This window comes from Artibeus jamaicensis, unplaced genomic scaffold (genome assembly GCF_021234435.1).
Source record: "Artibeus jamaicensis isolate MK-2021 breed Jamaican fruit bat unplaced genomic scaffold, CSHL_Jam_final contig_332, whole genome shotgun sequence".
Lineage (NCBI taxonomy): Eukaryota > Metazoa > Chordata > Mammalia > Chiroptera > Phyllostomidae > Artibeus > Artibeus jamaicensis.
The window spans coordinates 24,923,857-24,934,815 of NW_026521788.1; the positions used below are offsets into that span (position 1 = coordinate 24,923,857).

Here is a 10,959-nt window from a genome sequence, read left to right on the forward strand (position 1 = left end):
GCCTGGGTTGCAGGCCATGTACCCAGTAGGGGGTACACAAGAGGCAACCACACACTGGTGTTTCTCTCCCTCTCTTTCCCTCTCTCTAAAAAATAAATAAATAAAATCTTTAGACTTCCAGCCATCAACCAAAAAAAGGACAACAACAATTTTTAAAGCAAAAAACAAACAGAACTGCCAGAAAATCGAACTGTATGGAAGTCTGACAACCAAGGAATTAAAGAAAAAACACTCATCCAGACTTGTAGGAGAGGCAGAGAGGGGCAGCAGCTCGGGCTCAGAGGTCTCATGGCAAAGTGGTAGCTGGAGAACAGGGGTGGGCCAGGTGGCAGATGGCAGAGCAGGCAGTCCCACATTTGTATGCAATAAACTAAAGGAACAACTGGGGATCAAGACAGATGGTGCAACCCAGGGTTTCCACTGCAGGGAAATAAAGCCTCAAAGCCTCTGACTGAAAATACCTGTGGGTGTTGAGGCAGCAGAAGAAACTTCCACCCTCACAGGAGAGTTCTTCTGGAGAGATCCACAGGGTCCCAGAACATATACAGAACCACCCACCCAGGGAATCAGCACCAGAAGGGCCCAGTTTGCTTCTAGGTACCATGGAAGTGATTGAAAACTGCAGAGAACTGAGCAAGCAGCATTGTTCCCTCTGGGACCCCTCCCACACACATACTGCCACAGCATAGCAACAGGGGTTGCCCTGCCCTGGGGAATACCTAAGGCTCCGCCCCTTACTACCAAACAGATGCACCAAGACAAAAAAACATAACCCAAATGAAAGAACAGATCAAAGCTCCAGAAAAAATACAACTAAGTGATGACAAGATAGTCAACCTATCAGATGTACAGTTCAAAACAGTGGCAATCAGGATGTTCACAAAAAAATGGTTGAGTATGGTCACAAATCAGAGGAAAAAGTGAAGGCTATGAAAAGTGAAATAAAAGAAAATGTACAGGGAACCAACAGTGATGGGAAGGAAATCAGGACTCAAATCAACAGTTTAGACGAGAAGGAAGAAATAAATATTCAACCACAACAGACTGAGGAAACAAGAATTCAAAAAAAATAAGGAGAGGCTTAGCAACCTCCAGGAGAATTTTAAATGTTCTAACATCAGAATCACGGGGTGCCAGAAGGAGAAGAGGAAGACCAAGAAATTGAACACTTATTTGAAAAAAATAATAGAGAGCTTCCCTAATTTGGCAAAGGAAACAGACTTCCAGGAAGTTCAGGAAGCTCAGAGAGTCCCAAAGAAGTTGGACTGATGGAAGCATACACCAAGGTACATCATAATTACATTACTCAAGATTAAAGAAAAGGAGAGACCCTTAAAAGCAGCAAGAGAAAAGGAGACAGTTACCTACAAAGACAGCTGATTTCTCAAAAGAGACCTTGCAGGCAAGAAGGAGCTGCAAAGAAGTATTCCAAGTCATGAAAAGCAGGGACCTACAGCCAAGAATACTCTACCCAGCAAAGCTTTCACTCAGAATGGAAAGGCAGATAAAGTGCTTCCCACGTAAGGTCAAATTAAAGATGTTCATCATTGCCAACCCTTTATTCTATCAAATGCTAAAGGGACTTATCTAAGAAAAAAAAAGATAAAAAATATGAACAGTAAAATGACAACAATCTGAAAACTATCAACAGTTGAACCTACAAAAACGAAAATGAACTAAGCAAACTAGAACAGCAACAGATTCACAGAAATAGAGATCACATGGAGGATTATCAGTGGGGAGAAAGGGGGGGAGAATGGGGAAAAGGTGCACAGAATAAGAAGCACAATTGGCAGGTAAAAACAGACAGCAGGAAGTTAAGAATAGGATGGGAAATAAAGAAGCCAAAGAACTTACATATACATGAGCCAGGGTCATGAATAAGGTTGGGGGGCAGGTACAGGGAAGGGGGGAATAAAGGGGAGAAAAAATGGGACAACTGTAATAACATAATCAAGAAAATATATTAAAAATAAAAATATAAGTAAATAAAATCTTTAAAGAATAAAAGAAATAAATCAACAAACAGCAAGTGCTGGCAAGGATGTGGAGAAAAGGGAATCATTTAGCACTGTTGGTTAGAAATCAGATTGGTGCATCTACCTGTGAAAAGCAGTATGGAGATACCTCAAAAAATTTAAAAAACGGTCTGCCTTTTGACACAGCAATCCCACTTTTGGGAAAATACCAAAGGAACCCAAAACACTAATTCTAAATAATATAAGCACCCCTATGTTCACTGTAGTGCTATTTCCAATCTCCAAGATATGGAAGCAGCTCAAGTGTCCACCAGTACATGAGTGGATAAAGCAATTATAGACCATTTACACATTGGAATTCTACTTGGCTGTAAAAAAAGAAGAAAATTTTTCCTTTTCCAACAGTATGAATGAGCCTAGAGAACACTGTTAAGTGAAACAAGCCAGTCAGAGAAAGACAAATACCATATTCATTCACTTGTATGTGAACAAATCTAATGAACAAACTGAACTAACAAGCAAAGTAGGGACAGACTCATAGATGGAGAGCAGATGATGGCTAATGGGGGTAGGAAAGGTTAGGGGTTGGAGGGATTGAGCAAAGAAAAAGGACTCATGGACATGGACAACAATGTGGTGACTGCTGGGGGGAGGGAGGTACCCTTAATGGTAATGGGAAAAATACAATAAAGATTAAATACAAAAAAAAAAAGAAAAATTTTCCTGATGTTTCCAGACTAGGTTAAGGTTACCTTCTCTTCTGTGGAACTATAGCATGACATCTATACACATCTATATACACATCTATATACACATCTATATCATGGCACTTACTAACTATATTGTAAACATCTGTCTCCCCAACAAGCTTATAAGTTCCTTTAAGGGAGGGAGCTGTCTTTCATTTCTATATACCTAGTTATTAGAATATAGGTACCAAAAAATGTTTATTGAATTTAAGATGTTACAATTTCTAAAATACTCATATATCTTGACCTGGACTTAGCAGCAATAACTATATTTATAGTGCTTTATTTACAGTTAACAAAGATTTTCACATACGTAAACCTGTATGATTCTCGGCAACATCCTATGAGTCGGTAAAGCAGGTTTTACCTCCATTTCGCAAATAAGGTAACAGGTTCAAAGAACTTAAATACTCTCTGTAGTTGTTTCAACTGACTGAGTTTGAACCCTAGCTGTACCTTAATAACCATGGTAGAACCATGGTTGAACTTGGGGTCTTTAAATGCTACTCCAATACTATGTCTTAGACCAGCACAGTGACAATGTTCTAGTGACTAAAATATTCATCAAAAGTCTCCTAATTATGAAAAACCGTATAGCCATTTCAATGACCAGAGATAGAAGCATGCATTGGCTACATGCTCTAAGAGTCAATAATCCTACAGCACTGTCTTCAAAATTTCAAAGTATCCCTTAGATTCCTTTTAATTTGTGGTGGTTCTGTGAATACAATACCTTTCCTTCAAAGTTGGTTCCTTTTCCAGGCTAATTTTTGTTGTGGTATTACTATTCTCCATCACTTGGGCTTAAAATTTTGGTGTCATTGTTCTTTTCTTGGACTCTAAGTCCTATTGATTCCTCAAATTCTCATTTTTTTTACATCTCCATTCCTGTAATCAATGCTAGCTAGTTCAAGCTCTTACCACTTTGTGAACAAGAAAAATCTATGCTCTACTTTTCCTTCCCCTTGATTGTTCAAAGAACAGCTAGATTAACCTATTCAAAAACGTTGGATGGTTTCTTAAGGACCAAAGAACAAAGGGGAAAAAAGCCTGAAACTTATTTTCGAGATCCTTCTCAATTTGACCATTCCCTGTCTGTTACATGTCATTCTAATCTCTGCCTCTAACTGCAATTGTTCAATTTAATTAGCCCTTAAAGCAAAATTAGTCTGATTGTTTCCTTAAAAAGTTTTGCTCTCCCACCTATTTCATTCCCACACCCAAACACTGATTCAGTATATGTCTACCTTATAATATTACTCATAATTTGTGTCATATGTGATTTCTCTCTTCCCCTTAATTCAGCCTCAGTCATTCTGTATTTGGACTGCACCATTAATTTTCTGACATGCAGACTTAAGCCCCTCCTCCTCTAAATTTTTATTCTATACAATACCAGGTTAGCTTTCAAAGAACCAAGACACTGGATCATCCCTCTACTTTAAAACCTTCAATAATAATGATGATGATGGCTACCATTGGTTGAGTACTTATGTGCCGGGCTAGGTACTGTGGTACACAGTTCACATGAACTGCTTTCATTAATCCTTCAAAAGCCCCATAATGATATTTTATTAACTCTATTTTACAGATATGAAAATTGACGCTTAGTGATATTTAAGTATCTTGTCCACAGTGAAAAGGTCATTAAGGTAGACCTAGGATTCAAACCCAGTCAATCTGACTCTAGAAACTGTGTTCTCAATCATCCAGAGGTTATACTGTTCATTAGCTTAAGTTCCAGCTTCTTAACTTGGTGTACAAAGATCCTTTCCGACTTCATCTCCTGCTATTACTTGCCAAGCACTTTAGTGTGTCACACATTTCATGCTTTATAAAAACATCATACCTTTCTGCTGCTGTTTGTTCTACCAGAAAATATTCGCTACCCAGCCCTACCTTCTATCTAGAGAAGTTCCACTCATCCCTCAAGGCACACCTCAAAACATAAACCTTAGTGATGCTTTCACTCCAGATGAGATAGTTAATTCCTTCTTTACAGCTCCAACAGCAGTTTGTACCTAGTTCATTATATTATTTACTTGCAATAATGTCTCCTCCCCTAGATTGCCAGCACTCTTAAGAGAATTTATCTTAACATAGCTAATTCAATTCTACATTCCCAATGTCTAGTATAATGCCTGGTACAAAGCAGGTACTCAAATGTTGCACAAATAAATGGTCCCAATCTTCTGCCTATTTGAAACCTACCAATACTTCAAGGCCTATTTCCTCCTGCACAAACTCTTGCTGGACCACTCCAGACCAGAGTCACTATCTCCTTTGAACATGCTGGTTCTGCCTCTTTTCTTGCAATTGTGAATCACACCCATCCTTATGACATATACAACTTTTCACAAGTACTTATTTCCCCAAGGACCAAGACTATATTTTATCTTTTTATACTTGTGCTGCTTCCCTACAATCTCAGCATACAGGAGGCACTCAATAAGTATCTTCTATTTGATTATTTGAGGTTTTAAAATAAATATTACATACCAAACAAGAATACTCAACTAGCATCAGCTTATTCCATCTGTGTATAATCATTTTTATAATGAAATAAAGTCGTATGATTAGCACTAAACATACCTCACTTAGTGAATCAAGGTCCTTTTCACTAAATTTCCTTACTACTCTTGCCAATTCATTCAACAGCTCCAGAACCTGAAGCTTTTGCCTCACTACTGAGCAGCTGTATTTCTTCCTTGGCATTTTTTTCCTAAGATGTCTTGTTACTACGGTGTATCTCTCTCTCATACATACACACACACACACAATTCTGTTCCTTTGCTTTCTCTAGGCCATGATACTATGCACTAACTTTAGTATATTTAAGAATTTAATGGGGGTGGAAAGAAAATTAAAAATCATTTTTAAGAGTTATATTTTACATAAGTCGACAAAATAGCTTGTAAACAAAATTCAAGTTGGTTTAAAATACGATATAGAACTAGTAAGAAACACTGAAGTAGCTATATGACCCCAAGACCTATGTGATTCATCCAAAAATTTGTAATGAAAAATAAGAAATCCTAATAAAGCTAAGGTACTCGAAAACACTTTAGTCAAATTACCTCAAAGCTTATAAATAAATCAAAAGGCTGGCCATAAGAAATACATCAGCTTAAAAAATGAAAAACACACATACTTCAGTATTTTTGGCTTAATCAGAAAATCTGATAATTTAAAAATAAGGTTAATATAACCTAGAAAATAAAAAACAAACATTGAACACAAAAGAGAGTCACATTGAGTATGCTAAAAAGTACATATACACAATACAGCAACACTTTATGTGATAAAGATGAATTTTTGTATCAAGACTTACAGATATAATAATCTCAAGAGACAACCTAGTTTTACAAACCTGGTTACATTTTTAAAAATGTTTACTGATTTTCGAGAGAGAGGGAGAGACAGAGAAAAAAAATGATGTGAAGGAGAAAACACCAATTGGTTGCCTCCCATACACACCCTGACCCAGGGATCAAACCCACCACCTTTTGGTGTATGGGGTGATGCTCTAACCAACTGAACCAACCACACCTGCCAGGGCAAATGTGGGTACATTTTTAAAGTATCTGGAAGTAAAGAAAGTAGCTGGACAATTCAGGTGAGGCAAATTTGGGGCGGGAGGGAACCAATATACATAAACTGGTTCACACACCAATTTTGTTGATGTGCCAGTAAGACACTTATGCAGATACAGTTAGCTATTTTTTCTAGTTTGTTTCAACTTCTTTATTTCCAACTTCTTATCTTAGCTAAAGAATAGAAAAATGCTTAACAGAACATAGTTAAGAGAGAATACTAATCTCACCTAAACCAGTTGGGCTACATCAACTTTAAAATAAAGGAATTTGACCAGAGCCATCAGCTGGAGTGGGCTCAGAAGTAAATTTCCTTTAACTAAACAGGAAATCTAATCACTGATAATTAGTGATATGGAATCACTACTACTACTTTCAGTGAAGAGCTAATTACAGTCGTATATAAATCCAGTATTCCAGTATCTCAAACTTCACATTAAGTAAATTTCAGGCATCTGATATGAAACACAAAAGATAGATATCCCCCACCCCAACCCTTAAAACCTACATTACAGTAGTATACAGGGCTCCCGACTAGAAATGTAAGAGAATAAAACTGAGAAAAGGAAAAGTTTCAAGGCATAAGACTAGTTGTATGGATACCAAAGAAGGTCTCCATAATATTACTACTATGAAATGGTACAGCTGCAAAACTAGCACATACTGGACTTTTTAAAAAATCTGGATTTTAACAAGTTAAACTTGAGATGAACTAGCGAACTAGTTGAACTAGTCAGAAATCTTCTCTGTTAGTAACTATAACATTATGGTATACAATTATTGAATGAGAAAGGCAAGAAAGTCTGAAGATGAAATGTAAAAGTGGATTTCTGAATGCAAGGTGAATTTCCCAATAATTTCTAAGGAAGCCAGAGATGATACTTCATGTGCAAACTAGTCTTTCAAACCATCTCTATAAACATGTGATCCATATCAGGCACTTCAACTAGCTAACAAACTCCATAAAGAAATGAAAGTTGTCTTGATGAAGCACACACTACTGAGTACATGAGATCATATATTATGAGCTCTGTTAAACTATAACTTCATATGCCAACAAACTCTTTTCCTATTTACCTAAATCAAATGACTTTTATTTCATAGCAATCAAATATGACTGAGATTTGCAACTTAACTCCAAGGAATATACCTTATGTTTGAAATCTTATTTTTACTGTATTAAAGCAGTACAGGGAGAACATTACCATATATATGACAAGAAACAAGAAGATTCATAAGGATAGCATAAACTCATTGTTCAGGAATATGACTGGTTGTGACATCTACAGTAGGGTGAAGAGTGCCCAGGGAAATAAACACAGACACAGACATATAGTCAGGAAATAAAGAGGAAGCCCAGGTCTCCTATTCCCACCCCCATAAAATTCTGGTATTTCATGATAGAATGAATACCTGAACTACCAATCTTTCCCCCCCCTTTCTTTTTAAAAAGATTTCTCAGGACAACGATTCCATAAACTCTTTATTCAGTTCATTCCAATGCTTGGCCCAGCTGGATAGACCACTAACTTTTAAAAATTATCTACAGAAGCCTGGATACAAATTAGTGTTGTTATCAAAGGAGGCTCAAATTGAAACATTAAAATAACACAAAGGAAAAAGGTTTTCTTGTTTATATAAATATTTTAATGGAAACATATCTGGTCAGATTTCAAAAACTGGGCTTAACAGTGTTTAAACATTGTGCCAGTATAGTTAAGAAACCGAATAAAGTATCTACCTTTCAAAAACAAACATAATACAATAAAAAAACTTTATAACGATTTCAAACTACTGACCAAGCTACATGGTAAAGAGAAATCATTTCAAATTGTGTTTCACCTCCACAGCAGTGCTTGAAGTTCATGGGCTCTCCTACAGAGCATGGAAATCTTAACTCTCAATTAGCCCTCAATGTTTATATTTTAAATTATCTGCTGACTTGTCAGTAAACACCCATAAATTCTGGCCCAGATGAGAATTATTTAACTTTTCCTTCTAGGGGGAGTGTGTGGGTTGTGCTTGAAGGGAAGAGGCAACCCCTTTTGGGCTTTGACCAGTGTTGACGGTTTTCTACGCAAATGCTGCTTCTTACCCACGAGGCTTGTTTTGGAGAGGTCTTTTATGCGGCCTCTATTATACACTTAAAGCCAGGGCCCCCAAATCCTGCGTCGTCCCTTCACCCTTGTCCAATCCCACGAACCCCTGGGGCTGGCGCTAAGCAGGAGCGAACAGGGCGGATGGCTGTCACTGGGGAGCAGGCGTGGGCCAAAACCGAGGTGCTGATTTCTGACTGCTCATGGGCCGGCCCCGCGCAGCCGAAGGTCTCCGAGCCCCTCGGTCTGCCCCGGCGAGACAAGCGTGCAGCTGTCGCAGAGCAGGAAGCTAATCGCGGCCTCCGGGCCGCTCTGACAGGCTCAGTACGAAAGGGGGTTCACCGCAGCTAGTAGCCTCACCCCTTCGGTTAGGAGACCTCCAGAGCGAAACCTCCGCCCCAGCCCGAAGGCGAGCGAGAGACGGAGAAGCCACCGCTACCGACTCAGCCCAGCCCAGCCCAGCAGGGGCCCGCCCAGGGGCCACTCCCCAAGGGAAGCAGCCAGTCACTCGCCCGCCTTTCCGGGCCCGCTCCGGAGGGGACGGTCTCCCGCCCGCCCTCACACACAGCTTCTCAGGCCAGGCCCCCAGGGCTTCGTCCACCTCTCACCTTTGACGACGCGGTCCGCCCCAGGAGGGGGCGGCGGGGGCGAGGGTGGGGGCGGTGCAGCCCGGGCCGGCTCCGGGGCGGCCATGCTGGGCCCGGGGCTCGGCTACGCCTTGGGCCGGGCGGGGTTGGGGGCGGGGGTGGCGGCTACCAGAGCCAAGCGGTGGTGCCGCCGGGGAACATGGCGGACCCTCTTTCCCTTCAGAGGGGCTAAGACCGGCATGCACCTCGCGTGCGGGGGCGGGGGCGGGGCAGGCTCTAGGGACTTGGTGAAAATTACTGAAGCTGGAGAAACAGGACGAAGCCAAGGGACCAAGTTAAAATTCTAGGCGGGCAAAAATCAGAGTAAGAAGTGAAATCGGTCGGTCGCTAGTTGCTGCGATAAATGAGTGCTAGGAAGCACGACACCGGCTCTTTTGGAGTTCCCAGTGAGATGGGAGACGTGATCAAACCTCAAAATCTCCTACTAATAGAAAAACTAGTGTATATCAATTTGGTACAAGATCTGGTTGGTAAAGGACAAGAAAAATAGAGGAGTCATTATAGGATCTATAGAGAAGTGAGCAAAGTGGAGTTTGAGAGAGAATCTGCTCCTTGTGTTTAGAGCCTGGAATTGTCAAGACTCTGAAAGCACAGAGTAAGAATGCAGGTAGAGCAGATTAGACCCAAAGGGTTAAGAATCAAATAGGCCCAGGCAGTGTGGCTAGGTTGGAGCATCGTCTTGTAACCAAAAGGTTGCAGTTGGCTCCTCTGTCTGGGTGCGCGTTGGGAACAACCAATCGATGCTACTCTCTTCCATCTATGTTTCTTTCTCTCCTCAACAATAACAAATCAAACTGGTAAGGGCAAAGGTTGGAATGACACCAAATGATATTCAAAAAGTCTACAGAATTCACTTGTAAAGAACACAGCATCTTTCTTGATACTCTGGATAGAGACCAGCGTGTGTACTAAGATGTATATATCTTGAAGCACAGGTTGCGCTCAGGATCTGTCCCAAATGGATGATGATAATTAGGAAAGCATTAGTCCAAAGGTCTCAAAGAACACCTTTCTACCTTTCCCTTTTGTCACTCTCAATGATCCTGAGACCTGGGATAATAGAGAAGTAAAGTACCCAATAAGTATTCTTTGTGAAGAGCCCACAAATTATCTTTTAGAAGGAGGAGAATATGGGACGGAGGATAGGGGTGAAAATGGATCTTTCCGGAATTGAAGTACAATTCCACCGAGGAAGGGAAGGGGAGGAGCAGAACTGGGGAGAAAGAAACAAGGAAGAGGAAGCACCTCACACACTTGTAGAAGGGCACCAAGAGTACATAGACCCCAAGTGAATTTCTAAGAGGAGTTCTAATCTAGGAAATCTCCCTAATAAGGGAGGGAGAAAGTGTGTAATGTATTTAGTGCCTCTTGGTAGGACAAGGGTAGGAAATATACTAGCAGCAGCAGTAACAAAGGAAAGTCCCTCTACTTTGGGGGCACATTGACTCTTACCTTGAATATATATCCTTCAACTCTTTGGCTTCTCACTTTCACTCACTCAAAAGTCATATATCTCACAGACACACATGTATATATGTGTGTATATATTTACATGTACATATTCATTCATACACATACACTATCACATATATATGTATGTTCGTGCCATGATTTGTTCTTTGGGAGCACCAGCCCACTGGGAATTGATATTTCTTGCTTATCCAGGCCAACCCACTATAAAAAGAGTAAGAGAATACAAAAGGGATTTATTTCCCACAATTTTTAATTGTTTTTTTTCATATTTTTTATTGATTATGCCATTACATTTGTTCTATTCCCCCCTCCATTCCCCTCCACCCTGCATACCCCTCCCCCACCATTCCCCCCTCTAGTTCATGAACACGTGTCTCAAGTTCTTTAGATTCTGTATTTCCCCTACTATTCTTACCCTCCCC

At 40.2% G+C, this 10,959-nt stretch overlaps 1 protein-coding gene across 4 annotated transcripts in view; it reads right to left on the bottom strand.

Moving 5' to 3' along the window:
• PPP3CB (protein phosphatase 3 catalytic subunit beta) overlaps window positions 1–9,223 on the bottom strand; it is a 54,955-nt gene extending 45,732 nt beyond the window's left edge. For 3 of the 4 annotated variants that reach the window (XM_037130533.2, XM_037130530.2, XM_037130532.2), the window contains exon 1: window positions 9,026–9,223. In XM_037130533.2, coding sequence (XP_036986428.1) covers window positions 9,026–9,110 — 85 coding nt within the window. In that variant the 5' untranslated portion in view covers window positions 9,111–9,223. The remainder of the gene's footprint in view (window positions 1–9,025) is intronic. The other variant, XM_037130529.2, reaches the window with a different exon arrangement.
• Between the last annotated feature and the right edge of the window lie 1,736 nt (window positions 9,224–10,959).